Source organism: Stegostoma tigrinum, chromosome 2, assembly GCF_030684315.1.
Source record: "Stegostoma tigrinum isolate sSteTig4 chromosome 2, sSteTig4.hap1, whole genome shotgun sequence".
Classification (NCBI taxonomy): domain Eukaryota; kingdom Metazoa; phylum Chordata; class Chondrichthyes; order Orectolobiformes; family Stegostomatidae; genus Stegostoma; species Stegostoma tigrinum.
This window is the reverse complement of record NC_081355.1, coordinates 86438003-86454223: the sequence shown is the minus strand read 5'-3', so window position 1 is coordinate 86454223 and position 16221 is coordinate 86438003. Positions and strand designations below refer to the sequence as shown.

The following is a 16221-nucleotide window of genomic DNA, read 5'->3' as shown; positions in this document are numbered from 1 at the left end:
AGGAAACGCTAAGCGATGATTGCATTGAAAATGAGGACAAGTGGAACTCTCAGTGAAAGAGAGGTGAAGGGATGAGGGCAGAAGAGCAAGAAATGTTATGAACACAATAATAGTTGTGTCAACCATATTGAGGGAGAGTCCTCAGTTGAGAAAAAAAGACATGTCTGAGTGTTGGTACCTAAGGTTGCATCATAACAGGTGTGTCAGAGACTAGGCACCCAGGAGAAGAGACTTTTCAGGAAAAAGGGTGTGACATAAACGTAGTCAAGGTAACTGTTGTCTTCTGGACATTCACTAAAAGCTTCCCCAGTAATGGAAACTGAGAAGTTCAGGGAGAAAAGGGAAGGGTCAGAACTGAACTGGGGGAAGGTAACAGGAGGATGGAAAGTAGATAAAAAATTGATGAAATTTTCCAATTCCCAGGGGCAGGAGTGGAAAATGGCAGATACAAAACATCTTGCATCCATCATAAGCAGGGATGTTCACTGCTCACTGCGCAATAATTAGCACTATTCATGCCTCCTCAGATACTGAAGTAGTCTAAGTCCAAATGCAGCAATACCTGGGTAATATTCAGACTTGCATGGACAAATGGCAAGTCACATTCATGCCATATACGTGTAAGGTAATGACACTCTCCTGAAAGAGAGAATCGAATGATCACCTTTTGACATTCAATGGCACTACCATCACTAAATCCCCCAATATGAACACTCTGGAGCAAAGCATTGACCAGAAACTGAATTTGTCTCGTCATATAACTTGTGTGGTTATGCAAGCAGGTCACAGGCTTAGAACGCTGCAGCGAGTAATTCATGTGCCCAAAGCCTGTCTACTATCTATAAAGCAGAAATTGGCAGTGATGGAATTCTCCCCACTTACCTGGCTGACTACAGCTCCAAAAACATTCAAGAAGCTTGGCTCCATCTATGGCAAAGTAGGCTACTTGACTGGCACCATATGCACAAACAGTGACTCCCCTGTCCACTGATGCAGGAGCAATAGTGCAGAAATTTCCAAAGGCTCCTTTGTGCCAAATCCACAACCACCACTATCTAACACCAGATGTATTACCACCTGCAAGTTCTTCTCCAAGCCACACACCATCCTGACCTGTAAATGTGTTGCCATTCCTTCACTGCCACTGGGTCCAAATTCCAGGACTCCCTCTGTAACGGTTCTGTGGGCATAAGATCATGCTGATTCATTTGTGTTTCAAATTCCTCATTTCCGCCCATTCCCCACGACCTCAAACTAGCTTGCTTCACCTTCTGAAGCCGAGAATTCCACATATTAATTGTATCTCTGTCTCTCATGCTTAAAATTTGTCACCTTATCATCTCCCCTACAAGACGAAACAATCTTCTAGCACCTATAGGGTCTTTTGTGTTTCAAATAAGTTCACCTCTCCTTCTTCTAAACTTCATTGGGTACAGAACAATTCACTTTCTATGTGTTGGTAATCTCTTCATCACAGGAATGAGTCAAGGGAATGTTCTCTCAACTGCTGTAATCCAATTACATTTTCTTTCAAATAAGGAGACCAAAAAAATGCCTCATAAAGCCGCAGTAAATTTTGCTACTTTTATATTCCACTCCCCTTCAATAAATGCAAATAAATACATTTCAATTACCATCTTAATCACATGTTGTACCCGCATACTAAATTTCTGTGATTCATACACCAGGACACCCTGATCCTTCTTTACTATACTCTATTGTGGAAGTCACAAGCAAAGTGCATGAAGATGGACTTGTAGATGTGGCATATTAGGATTTCAAAAGGCATTTGATGAAGTGCCACACCAAAGGTAACTATTCAAGATAACAGTGCCTAGTATAGGGGCTGCATTAGTGTGAGTAAAGGATTGGTTAGCTCACAAGAAGCAGAGAGTCAGGATAAATGGGCCATTTTCGGATTAGAGCCTAAACTATTTACTATGTACAGACATGACTTAAGTGAAGAAACCAAATGTATGATAACATAATTTGTGGTCTTCAAGATAGGTAAGAAAGTGACTTGTCAGAGAATGAGTGAGTCTCTAAGGGATATTGACAGTTTAAGTGAACAGTCAAAAATTTGGTGGATAGAGTATAGTAAAGAAGGATCAGGGTGTCCTGGTGTATGAATCACAAAAATTTAGTAACAAGTGTTTTGCATTTCCAAGGAGAGGTACAATGGAGATATTCCAGTTAAAGGAGTGTGAAATATTAGACAAAATGAGCACCGAGGGAAAGGGAAGCACTGGAGGAAACCATGCCCTTGAAGGTGAATAAAATCACCAGGGACAAATGAGCTGCACCCTTGGCTGTTAAAGGAAGACAGAGAAGAAACAGTGGATGATCTATGGATCATTTTCCAATCTTCACAAGAGACAGGAGAGATCCCAGAGGATTGGAAGTCTATGAACATTGCACGATTATTCAAAAGTGTGCAAGGGACAGGCCAAATAATTAAAGGTTCACCATTCCGATCTCAGTTAAGTCTATTAATAGAAAATAATATTGAGAGATAGAATTAACTGTTACTTGGAAAGGCACAAATTAATCAATGATAGTTAAGGTGGTTTGGTTAAGAGAAGGTTGCGTCTTCCTCAAGTAATTGATTGTTTTCCTAAGTAACAAGGAGGGTTGATGAGGTTGTTGGAGCAGATGTTGTCTAAACTGGACTTTATCAAAGTATTTGATAAGGACCCACACAGCAGATATTAAGAAAAGTTAAAGACCCAAGGCATGCAGGAGAATGTGATAAATTGTCAGCCTTTAGGTGTGCTACAGTATATTCAAAAGGGTTCATTAAAAATAACAACATTAGCACTGGTGGCATAGTAATATTGTCTCCACTGCAGAGTCAGAGATTTCAAGTTCAAGTCCTACCAGCCCCAGGCATGTGTCATAACGTATTTGAACAGACTGATTTTAAAATATCTAGAAATAAGATGTTGTCTGACCTTAAGAATTGACAAAATTCTCATCCATAGCATTTTCCTGTAAAGTTATAAAATCATATTTTTTGCAAATAAATCCTAAATTTGAATCGGCAACCCAATCAGAGGTCTGATTCCAAAGTGATCATCCAACAATGTTAAACAGAGCTCAAACGATTAGAAGAAATTAAAAGTCCAAGGAGCAAAAAAAACAAGAATTACTCTAATAATCAGATAATGTCTTAGAGCTCTTGTAGTGCAATGGTAGCGTCCCTAACTCTAGGTCAGAAATTAAGAATTCAAGTCCCACCTGCCTCAGATAATATCATAACATGGCTGAGCTGAGAGATTAAAAATATATGAAGCAATGTCTTAGTATCAAACAGTTCAAATTTAGCAACTTAGATCATGCAAGGGGCATCAAATAGCTTCTCAAATATGAAACTTTCAAAATAAAAACTGTGTATTACAATTTGTTTCCTTATGAAGAAAATGCTCACTTTGCCTGTTGGAAATAACACAATGCTTCATTACTTACCACAATCATTTCTATGAGCCCAATGCACACAGTTGACTCTTCCTTTGTGCCCATTTAGAATTCCAGTCACATTTGCTTTCTGTTGGACCAAAGACATGTAAAATAGCAAAGAAAACTTGGTGAGTGATCAGTTAATAGTCCTAGCATGTATTACTACAATTGCTCACAGAGTATATGGTTTTAAACTTAGACGTAAGACAAGTTGAGGTGAAATCAAGACAGGTATGCCAAATAATCAGTGAAAAACTAAAGGGTGCAAAGCTTTAACCAAAAGAGAAACAGTTTGCCTAACTTAAAGCTCAACAGTTTGTGACATCCTTTTCACTTTGCAAAACTAGTACCAAATTCATTCATATTATGATCTCTACTTGCACTAAGATCCTTTTCAATCAGAAAAACTAAAAATTAATGCAGCTTGTTATTCATCAAAAAGTCTGTTAACATATTACCCTGGAAAAGTGTCACATTGTCCTCAGTCTTCAGTACTGGTCTGCGCAGATTAAAATATTTTAGCGACACAATAATATTTTATCAACTACAATATTTAACTCTTGATCATATCCAGCTTCTAATGGAGTTAGAACAACAAGATCATACTCTTCACGCTGAATTTATGCTTCTAACACATTTTATTTCTCATACTACACGCATTCATGCATGAACTCATTTTGGATCACTACTTGCACCGTTCTCATAAACCCAAAGTGTTCTTAGGATTTTTTTTAGAACATCCCACCTCCATTAATAATTTAAGTCTTCCACCATTCTCTTATTTAGCTTTCTTCAAAGCCATGAGTGCCTCTGTTCCAAGTGAAAACCACTGTCTGTACAATCCTGTTGAGCTCTAAAAGTAGTCCAAAAATCCCTTAAATCTAAAGCTCTTTCATACATTTCTCAAATCAAATTCAGTGCTGCAGCTGATGGCTCATCTTCACACTTGATCCATTAACCTGGGGCTTCAGCTCTTCAACACTTTCTTTTCTTTCCATGGACTTCAAATTAACGAATCAACTCTGTATGCACGTTGGAGACTATACAACTCGTATTTCAGGTCTAAGGTTCTTTTCATCAGCACAAAGAAGATTAATAAGAGATGTGTCAAAATTAGTTGAGGCTCAGATAAAGTGTATGGGGGGGAAAAAACTTTCACCACTTAGATTTATTCTCTTTGGCTACAGAATCAGCAATCATCAAAAGACAGGCAATGTTATATTCCCACAAAACAAATATTAATTATGGTGTTTGGTGCAAAATTTAACAACCTGCATTCATTTAGCACTGCTGATGTAACTAATTTTCTTAAAAGGAAAGACTGCGAGGCATATAGGCTAATCACAGCCAAGCGAGACTGGCTTTGTTTGGCAAACTTGATCAGCATGGACTAGTCGGATCAAAAGCTCTGTTTCATGTTATATGGCTCTATAGACAAAATTTGATACCAATAACAGCTTACAGATGATCTCCTGCCGGGTGGTTTGCTAGAACTGTTAGGGAGAGTTTAAACTAATCAGCTAGGGGGTGGGATCCAGAGAAAAAGTACAACAGGGAAGATGAATAGCCAAAATTAGAAGAGGCAGCAATGGAGTCAAGAAGGTGCAGAAATTGTAGGCCAGTTAAGGGACTTGGGAGTTTGGCTTGGTTGGATGGCATTTATTTTAATGCAAGGAGTCTGATGAACAGGACAGATGAGTTGAGGGTACAAATTAAAACATGGAGGTGTGATGTAATTACTATCACTCAAACATGGCTGAGAGAGGAGCAGGATCGGCAGCTCAATATTCCAGGGTAAAGGGTCTTCAAGCAAAACAGAAAAGGTGGTAAAAGGAGTGGGTGTCATAATATTGATCAGTGAATGAATTACAGTACTAAGAGAGTTATCTTGGAAGGCTCCTCAAAAGAAGCCACATGGTTAAAATGTACAAATCATAAAGGAGCAATCACATTGCTGGGAGGGTACTATAGACTCTCTCCCACTCTAAAAGAAGAACAGATATGTAGACAAATTTCAGACAAGTGTAAAAATAATAAGGTAATAGTCTGGAATTTCAACTTCTCTAACATTAACAGAGGTTGTCATACTGTGAAAGGTTTAGAGGGAGTAGAATCCTTAAAATGCAATCACAATCGCTTTTTTAAAAGCCTGTGTATAGAATGCCTTACAAGGGAAAAGGCAGTTTTATACTTAATTGTAAATAATTATGCTGGGTAATTGGTTAACGTGTCAATGGTTGGAGCATTTTGTAAACAGTGATCATAACTCCATTAGATTCAACAATGTTGTCGAATAAGAATGGGCCTGAAATTGAAGTTATAAACTGGGAGAAGTCCGATTTTAAAAAATCAGGTGTGATTCAGCCAGAGTGAAACGGGAGTTTAAACTTTTAGGTCACATCTGTACCAGAGTAGTGAGACGCATTCAAGAAGGAACTAGGGAGAGTACAGGGCCAACATTTTCCAATAAAGACAAAGGGCGAATTTGACAAATCCTGTGAACCCTGGATATCAAGGGAACTACAGGATTGGATAAAGAGAAAAAGGAGGGTTATGGCAGATACTAAGCGCTCAAAACAACAGAAACCCTATAAGAATACAAAATGTGCAAGAGGAAACTCAGAAAGGAGAGCAAAAATGGGTATGAAAAGACAGGCAGGTAAAGTAAAGGAAGTTATTTTGCAAGTACAAAAGGATAACTACAAAAAGAGGAGGGGCCACTTACAACCACAGCGATAATTTGTACATGGAGCTAGAGTGTAGGTAGAGTTCCAAGTGAATAATTTACACTGGTGTTCTCCAATGCGAGGGATGATGTGGGTATCGAAATCAGGGAGAAGGACTGTGGTATACTACTAGAATTTATCATAGCTACAGGCAAAGTTCTGAGTGGTCTGGCAGGCTTATAGGTAGGTATGTCTCCAGGGCTGGAAGAAACATATCTCAGACTGTTGAGAGGCAAGGGAGCAAGTAGTAGTGGTGTTGGCAATAATTTTCAACTTCTCCCTGGCCACAGGAGAGGTGCCAAGGACTGAAGGGCAGCCAATGTGGTACCACTGGGAACAAACAGTAAATCAGGAAACTTCAGGCCATTCAGTCCAATTTTAGTAGTCGAGAAATTATTGGAAGCAATTCTGAGGGACAGAATTAATCTGCATTTGGAGAGGCAGGGATTAATCAAGAACAGTCCAGCAAGGTTTTGTCAAGGTGAGCTCACATCTGACCAACTTGATTAAATTTTTTGAAGAGGTAAGCAGACATGTAGATGAGGGCAGTGCACTGGTTACAATCTACTTACAAGTCAGTGAAGCTTTTGATAACATCCTGCAAGGGAGACTGATTGCTTATGTAAGAGCCCAGAGGATCCAAGGAAACTTGACAAATTGGTGGCAGAATTAGCTGGCTGGTAAGAAGCAGGGAGTACTTGTGCCTGGCAGGCCGTGCCCAGTGGGGCTCCACAGGGATCAGTGTTGGGGACCCTACTGCAGGTAGTATATATAAATGAATTAAACTTGAATGGTGGAGGATTGATTTATAAATTTTCGGATTATATCAAATTAGTGGGTCATAAAAAGCTAGGGGCATAGCCTCAGATTACAAGATGATAGAGATGGCTGATCGGGGCAAACTGTATTCAATCCACATAATTGAGAGGTGATGCACTTGGGCAAGACAAACAAGGCAAGGGAGTACATGATGAAAGGTAGGACCCTGGGAAGCACCAAGGATCAGAGGAACCTTAGTGTGCACGTCCATCAGGCCCTTAATATAGTAGCAGCTAGATAAGGTAGTTAAGAACGTATTTGGCTTACATGCCTTAATCATCCGATGCAAATTGCTGGCAAAATCTCAACAGGTCTGGCAGCACCTGTTGACAGACATCAGAGTGAAGGTTTCAGGTCCAGTGACCTTTCTTCAGAAGCTGAAGATCAGAATTACCAAAATATTGCCTGGGCTAGAGAGATTTAGTTGTGAAATGTTATGGACCAGACCAAACCCCCTCCAAACATGTTAAGGAGATAGACTAGACCCTAACATTTTCTTATTTTAAAAGAAAGTACCTGGCATTATGAGCCAGATGCAATTTTGATTGATCAAACTACCAGGCTTGAAGTAAAACATACTTTATTCATACACCATTGTTAAAATACAGACAAAATAGTATTGAACAGTACTGAAACATTTAACAAAATAATAAGTTACTCATTAACTATTCCAATATAGTAACATCCCATAAACGCATCCTTGGTAAAGGCAAAGTCAATAAAACAGATTGTCTCACATGCAATTCTAGCAACAGGAAGAGAACCCACGCCGTTAGCTGCAGCAAAGTGAGAGAGAGGTGTAGCAGCTTTCACAACATCAACAGCTACTGAAAGCTAAACTAAAAATCCTGGTTCCGTAGGAGCTTGACTTGATCCATTCAGGCTGCTTCAGTTGTGCCAATTTAAAATAAAAACGCAAGGCCTCACAAGCTGTTTACTTTAATAGTTTTTTTTTATATAAAGAAAGGACAAAATACACATCTTAAAGCCAAAGTAAGTATCATTGCAGAAGAGAGATTAGATAGACTGGGATTGTTTCCATGGAGCAGAAGAGACTGAGGCATGTCTTGATTGAGATGTATAAAATTACGAGGGGCACAGACAGTGTAGACAGAAATAAACTTTTCTCCTTGGTGGAGGGGTCAAATGACAATGGGGTATAGATTTGAGGGGCAGGAGGTTCAGTGGAAACTGAGAAAAAGATGTTTCACCCACAGAATAGTAGGAATCTGAAACTCACTGGCAATGGGATGGGAGAGGCAGAAACCCTCATAACATTTAAAATTATTTCAATGTACAGATGCAACACCAAGGTATACAAGGCAATCGGCCATGTGCTGGAAAATAGGATTACAATAGTTAAGTGCTGGTTTGTGACTGGCACAGACTCAACAGGCCTAAGGGCCTTGCTATGTGCTGCGGATCTCTATGACTCAAAAGCATGGTCACAGATTTCAGGAGCTCTCGAAAGAACAGAAAAAGAAAGGCAAACAATTTGGTTTTTAGAATGGAATTCCAGACCTTAGGACAGCTGAAGGTATGGCTACCATGGCAGGCTGATGTAAATCAGAGATATACAAGAGGCCAGAATTGAAGGAATGTAGATATCTCAGATGATCACACAACTGGAGGAAGCTACAGAGGTAGAGAGGAAGAAAGCTTTCGGAGGAATTTGAAAACTTGCATTTCGGCATCAAGAAGCCATCAAACCAGGGACCAGGTACATCAGGAAGCATAAAACTGACTAATGTGCAGGACTTAGTGCATATTAGGATACTGGCAGCAGAGCTTTGGGTGAACTCATTATGGGGGATAGCAGCTGGGATACAGGCCATGAGAATACAGGAAAACTGAAATCCACATTTAATAAAAGTAAAGAAGAGGAAGTTAGCAGCCAATGAGATAAAGCACTGACAAAGATAGCAGATGCTCTCGAGTGTAAATGGGCAAGCCTGACAATCAAGTGAATACAGGATCAACAATTCATCTCAAAAAGATGCCAAGATTGCAAATAGCTCAGACAGTAACCAGAAAGATCAATGTAACTTGTCACAAGGTAGCAAGCACAATGTCTTCCCAAAATTTAATTAGAAGAATCAACTTCCCATCCAGCGCTAGATGATGAACAAGGGACATGACAAATCAAATCAACAGAATGGTGGAGATGTTGGCAGGTACAGCTAGTGCCATCAACATCAGTATTAAGTCTCACACTGTAGTTTTGGAGGATGTCACTAAATGCCAACAGGGCAGGGCCAAGATTACATCCTTTGGGAAGACCTGGAGATAATACTAGGCCAAATGGCCTACTTTCCCACTGTAGAGATTCTATGAAATTCTCACAGATTGATGAAGAATCACTGAATTTGAAACGTTAACTCTGTCTTCTTCTCCCAGACACGACCAGAACTGCGGAGTTCTCAGGAATTTCAGTTTTTGTGATTTAACATAACAAGGTTAGAAGCAAAAAAAAACTGGATTCCAGTATCTGCAAGGTAGGCAAACAAGAGGATGGAAAAACACAGCAAGCCAGATAGCATCTGGAGGAGGAGAAGCCAACGTTTCAGGTATTACCCTTTGTCAGGACTGGATGTGGGGGTACAGGGAGCTGCAGATAAAGGGTGGGAGTGGTAGCAGAATGGTGGTAACAGGTGGGGCTCCGGTAGTAGGTACAAACTGGCTGGTCGATGGGAGGGATGAATCCTGGTGGTAGCTGAAAGGGAGGGTCAGTAGGTGGAATGGAAGGGAGAAGGTGGGAGTTGGAAGGGGAGCTGGGGAATGGGTGGGAAGGTTATTTTACAATCAGAGAACTCAATGTTAAGTCCTCGAGACTACAGGGTGCAAGGTGAAAGATAAGTTGCTGTTCCTCAAATTTGTATTCTGACACTGGAGAAAGCCAATTCAAACTACCAACAAGATTCATCCCTCTCACTGACCAACCAGTTCGTACCTACTCCTAGTGTCCATCTGTCATCACCATGCCGCGACACCACCCCCCTCCCAAAAACAAACACACACACACACACAGTCCTGAAGGAGGGTCTTACCCAAAACATTGACTTCTCCTCCAGACACTGCCTGGCTTGCTGTGTTTTTCCAGCCTCCTGTTTGTCTACATGATATTACAAGTCGTGTGAAAGCGAGCATTGACGTTGCATTTAGCATGCTAAGGGGGGGAAAAATGCCATCAGTGTGGAAGGGGCAGGACATTTATGGATCGAAACTAACAGCACTGTGTGCAGAGAGGGCGTAACAGCCATCGAGTCATAAAGGAGGCAGAGTACTGCAAACTTTAGGCGCACATCCGCAATTCAGTCTCCAGAATTTTAAACTGAATACTCTGTAAAGTGTTTCCGTTGCCCGACACGGGACACTGAGCAGCACCGGTCAGGGGGCAGTGGACAGAGCCAGGCCGGCGGCTCGCGCCAATGCCGACAGTTAAACCGCTCCGATTTAAACAAAAACGTTTACCTCCGGCTCGTAAAGCACGACCGAGCGGCAGCTGGCGAACGCCACGAGCCCCCCTCGGCCCCAAGACAGCGCGTGCGGAGTGCGGTTCGCACAGCGGGCAACGTGGACCATCTCCACAGGCGGCGCCATCTTCGTCCCGTCCGTCACCTCTGACCCTCCCCCGCCCCTCACGTTACGCAGCCAGTGTGGCAAAGTACTACGTTAAAGCGAAGGGGAGAGGACGCGGAAACGGGTTCACAGCGGTAGAGCAGAATTACACATCAATACCCACCGGCAAGCCCTGCAGCCATATGGTATCAACGTGGACTTCACCAGTTTCAAAATCTCCCCTTCCCCCACTGCATCCCTAAACCAGCCCAGTTCGTCCCCTCCCCCCACTGCACCACACAACCAGCCCAGCTCTTTCCCCCCACCCACTGCATCCCAAAACCAGTCCAACCTGTCTCTGCTTCCCTAACCTGTTCTTCCTCTCACCCATCCCTTCCTCCCACCCCAAGCCACACCTCCATTTCCTACCTACTAACCTCATCCCACCTCCTTGACCTGTCCTCTCTCCACCTATCTTCTTTACTCTCCATCTTCGGTCCGCCTCCCCCTCTCTCCCTATTTATTCCAGTTCCCTCTCCCCATCCCCCTCTCTGATGAAGGGTCTAGGCCCGAAACGTCAGCTTTTGTGCTCCTGAGATGCTGCTTGGCCTGCTGTGTTCATCCAGCCTCACATTTTATTATCTTGGAACCCACCGGCAAGTTGTTCGGGTTCGACAGGCTGTGGCTTGAGAAACACTGCAATGTAATGCCCACCGTTGAGAACGCTAACAGCTTGCCGAGTTTCATACTAAATAAGAACCGCGGGTGCTGTAAATGAGGAACAAAAACAGAAGGTGCTGGAAGAACGCAGCAGGTCTGTCAGCACCTGTGAAATAAAAAAAAATCAGAGTTAACGGTTTCAGGTCCGGTGATCCTTCCTCGGAACTGATGGTGGCTGGGCAAACGTCTGTATGTAAGCTCGGTAAGTTCCTCACTTCCGAGGAAGGGTTACCTGAAACGTTAACTTTTTTTTTCTCTTCACGGATGCTGAGCTTTTCCAGCGAGTTGTGTTTTTCTTCCCGGGTTTCACCTCTGCACCGTTCAGTCGAAAAACCACGACTTTCTTTTCCGCCGATGTTGCCAATTTTTTTTACCGAGTTTCTGGAATGTGCGGAGCGTTTTGTTTCCTTTGTTGTAAACGTACCCATCCTCACAAATTAAATAATTTAACATAACAGCAATGAGTTTATTTCAAATGCAGTATAAATCGGCAGTTGGGTGATAAAGCTGGCTTTTTTCGCGAATAAAACACTACACAGGGCAGTGGATACTGGAAACTAGATATTAAAGCAGAAAATACTCAGCAAATCTGGCAGCATCTTTACAGAGAAGCTGTTTTCAGAATAGAAACCAGCCAAATTTGTACGTGAAACTATTCGAAAATGGTTTTCAAACATTTTTGAAAACTTAACATAAATCCTATTTATTATCGTGTAATAAAAAGGAATTTATCCTCCAACCCAAGTAAAATGATAAGCACAAAAGGTCACCAATTGACCTTTTGCGTGTGATGGTTATATTTACAGAACTTTTTTTACCCCATGCATTCTATTATCTTCTTTCTTAAAATACTTAGCGAATTCTGTTTTTAAAGTTTTCGTTGATCATGCTTCCACCGTACTTTACAGGTAGTGCCTTACAAGTAATAAAAATTGACCACGTAACACTCAAACTTTATACTATCCAGAAACAAAGCAGCCCACTTAGCTGGAAGCATCACCATGAAACTTCACTCCCTTTACCACCAGCGCTGGGAATCAACCAAGCTTTCTAAGCCTGCCTTCACCTTCATGTGGCATATTTCTGTGGTTTGAGCACTGGCCACACAGGTTTTCTCACTTTATGCCTACTACTGGACCTTCAACAAAGTTTAGTCTAGTGCCCTCTAATGGCATTGTAAGGGGTGCAAGGTTCAGAACATAAATGTGATAATGGAAACTGCAGATGCTGGAGCAGAGGTTCACCTGCACATCTGCCAATGAGGTATACTGTATCCATTATACCCGTTGTGGCTTCCTCTACTTTGGGGAAACCAAGCGGAGGCTTGGGGACCGCTTTGCAGAACACCTCTGCTCGGTTCGCAACAAACAACTGCACCTCCCAGTCGCGAACCATTTCAACTCCCCCTCCCATTCTTTAGATGACATGTCCATCATGGGCCTCCTGCAGTGCCACAATGATGCCACCCGAAGGTTGCAGGAACAGCAACTCATATTCCGCTTGGGAACCCTGCAGCCCAATGGTACCAATGTGGACTTCACCAGCTTCAAAATGTCCCCTTCCCCCAACGCATCCCAAAACCAGCCCAGTCATCCCCTCCCCCCACTGCACCACACAACCAGCCCAGCTCTTCCCCTCCCCCCACTGCATCCCAAAACCAACCCAGCCCGTCTCTGCCTCCCTAACCTGTTCTTCCTCTCACCCATCCCTTCCTCCCACCCCAAGCCACACCTCCATTTCCTACCTACTAACCTCATCCCACCTCCTTGACCTGTCCGTCTTCCCTGGACTGACCTATCCCCTCCCTACCTCCCCACCTATACTCTCCTCTTCACCTATCTTCTTTTCTCTCCATCTTCGGTCCGCCTCCCCCTCTCTCCCTATTTATTCCAGAACCCTCACCCCATCCCCCTCTCTAATGAAGGGTCTAGGCCCGAAACGTCAGCTTTTGTGCTCCTGAGATGTTGCTTGGCCTGCTGTGTTCATCCAGCTTCACACTGTATTATCTCAGAACATAAATGTGTTCATTTACCCTAAAGTTCCATTCTCTTTTGTTTGTCTCACGCTGAAATTTTTGACTAAAATGTTTTCATTCAGCTTTAGAGCTTTAATCTCACTCTAGTCAACAAAATCTATTACGGATTGTGAGAAATTTGTCAAGAGAAACAGAATCACATGACCAAATTACATGTTTAATGATGACATCAAGCTCTGAGCATACTTACAACAATTTAGTATATTCTACAACCAAAGTCAGAAAAGGCATTAAGATATCAAACATATTTTGTAGATATCTGACTGATTATTATTTATAAGTAGAATTATATTACCTGCAGTTCCTACTATCTCTGAAACATTATTTTTTATATATTGAGATTAAAAATATTTGGCAAACAAGGATTTTTGACAGCACCACCAATCTTCAGGTCTGCTTTTGACATTACTTTTCATAGTGCAGACATTGCAGTGACAGAATCTTCTGTCACATATTTATACTGGAAGAAACTCAAGAAAAACAGGATTGGTGCTTTGCTACCAATTGTACTGTGAATTCAAAAGACTTACTTATATTGCCCAAATTTTTTGTGAAATCCGCTGCCTCCCAATGCACCAAATTTATATTTCAAAGGGTTTGACATGGAAATTTACACATTTGAAGTAATGCTTTTAGCAATATTATGATAATGTGGTTCTCTTCTATTCCCACAGGATAATACCTGTCCATCTGACAGCTATCTGAATGGATGTGATTACTTTAGTCAGTTTTATTGACTTGTCCCTCATCAGCCAAATTTTGAGCTCTTGAATTTTCATTGAGCTTGTCTCATTGTTAATTTGAATATAATTTTATGCCTATGTTAGCAATGGAGCAACTATTAGAGAAACTGAGCACTTCCTTTTGAAACTTTTTGTTGTGAGCTGTAAAGAGGAGCACAGACAAGTGAGCATTGAAGCAGAACCTTATATTGTTTATAATAATTTGTATTGTTTATGATAAAATCAAGTAGAATTGCTGTGGGTTATTTTTATCTCTCTTCATAAGATGGGGGGAAGGGGTGTCTTCAGTGAAGAAATTATGAAAACAACCATTTACACCATTCTTCCTGAGTTTTCCACTGATCTTCAGTGGCACGGTGGCTCAGTGGTTAGCACTGCAGTCTCACAGCACCAGGGACCCAGGTTCAATTCTGACCTTTGGCGACTGTCTGTGTGGAGTTTACACATTCTCCCTGTGTCTGCGTGGGTTTCCTCCGGGTGCTCTGGTTTCTTCCCATAGTCCAAAGATGTGCAGGCTAGGTGGATTGGCCAAGCTAAATTGCCCATAGTGTTCAGGGGTGTGTGGAATATAGGGGAATAGGTCTAGGGGGATGCTTCAAAGGGCGGTATGGACTTGTTGGGCCAAAGGACCTGTTTCCACACTGTAGGGAATCTAATCTAATCTTTTGTCAAGATTGCATTGGGAGATTCAAAGAAGCCCCTCAGAAATTTCCAAAAGAAAAATGGGCTAATTACTATATTTGGTAGAACTGAGAGTTGAACACTGAATCCTCTGATGGAAGTAAACACTGAGTGATAATGACACCAATGTGTTCACTGATACGTGTCAGCAGTGGTTCAGGTGATTGCATTCTTCCCTCTGAATCAGTTAGTTGTAAGGACAAGAGCCACTCCAAAAACCTGAGCTCAGAAGTCTTAACTGCTATGTTCATGCAGTACTAATGGAGTGCTGGCCTTTAAACAAAATGTTGAGCCACAGCTTTTGTCAGCTTTCTCAAGTGATCATAAATAACTCCATCACATTATTTTAAAGAATATGGATAGGTTTAGAGGAATATGGATCAAATACTGGCACATTGCTCTAGATTTATTTAGGATATCTAGTTGGCATGGGCGGTTTGGACTGAAGGGTCTGTATCCATACTATATGCCTCTACAGCTCTAAGAGCAGGGCATTACCTGGTACCCTGGTTAATATTTATTTCTAAACCAATACTACATTACCTGGTCATGATTATATTTGTCTTTGTGGAATTTTGTTCCATATCAGTTGGCAACCACATTACCTATATTAAAACATATCTTAAAAAATACTTGTTTGCCTTGTTCCATTTTGGAACCTCTTAAGTAGTAAAAGATTGCTTTATAAATCCAAAGCTTTTCCTTTCTTGTATTTCCCTTGTTCTTTGACTGAGCATTCCAAAGAGTTTAGAAGTAAAAGTAGCTAGTAATAATTGCCACAGTGATTTGAGCGTTTCATCAGCTGTAGCACTAAAATCTTATGCAAAAATGAGTTTGTGAGATAACTAATATAGTGCAATCCATACATGCAGGATATATACTCACACTATCAGACTCAAAATGTTGACACTTGTTTCTCTCTCCATAGGTGCTGCCAGAACAAGCTCAGTTTCTCTCACGCATTGTTTTTATTTCAGATTTTCAACACCTGCAGTACGTTGTTTTAACTTAAGGTACCAGGAACTGCTGGGACGTGGTACTTCCTGCTGCCATAGAAATTAAAGGAAGAATTAAACAGCATTAGAATTTTTCTATCCTCAGTGTCAAATCTATGAAATAGCTCCTGTATGACCGAAAAATATTATTAAGTAAGTGTAGCAACTCTGCTTGCAGTTCTGGGGAAAGAGTACTTTCAGGTGTGTTGAAATCTAGATCGCATTGAAGACTGAAAATCAGATAGGAGAGATTTTGAAGAATTTGAAAATGCATTTTAAACCCCGTATCAATATTTCTGAAAAACAGTCTTCAAGTTCAGAGCTGTTGGGGAGAAGGGAGTCTTTCTTATTTTGGGCTGGTCTGATGCATCAAATATGGCATTTTATATTCATTGGTTATGTTTTTAAATATTAATGTTGAAAAATATTAGGTGTTTTAAAAGAATTAATTAGGAGAAACCTTTCCCAGCTGAAGAAAGATCAGGCAC

The 16221-nt window shown here is 41.3% G+C and overlaps 1 protein-coding gene across 3 annotated transcripts in view; it reads right to left on the bottom strand.

The window, feature by feature from the left end:
• elp2 (elongator acetyltransferase complex subunit 2) overlaps positions 1-10609 on the bottom strand; it is a 131014-nt gene extending 120405 nt beyond the window's left edge. For 2 of the 3 annotated variants that reach the window (XM_048558230.2, XM_048558239.2), the window contains exons 1-2: positions 10473-10609; positions 3466-3544 (exon numbers count right to left, since the gene is read on the bottom strand). In XM_048558230.2, coding sequence (XP_048414187.2) covers positions 3466-3544; positions 10473-10601 — 208 coding nt within the window. In that variant the 5' untranslated portion in view covers positions 10602-10609. Of the gene's footprint in view, positions 1-3465; positions 3545-10472 lie in introns of those variants that run through there. The other variant, XM_048558248.2, reaches the window with a different exon arrangement.
• Positions 10610-16221: the final 5612 nt, after the last annotated feature.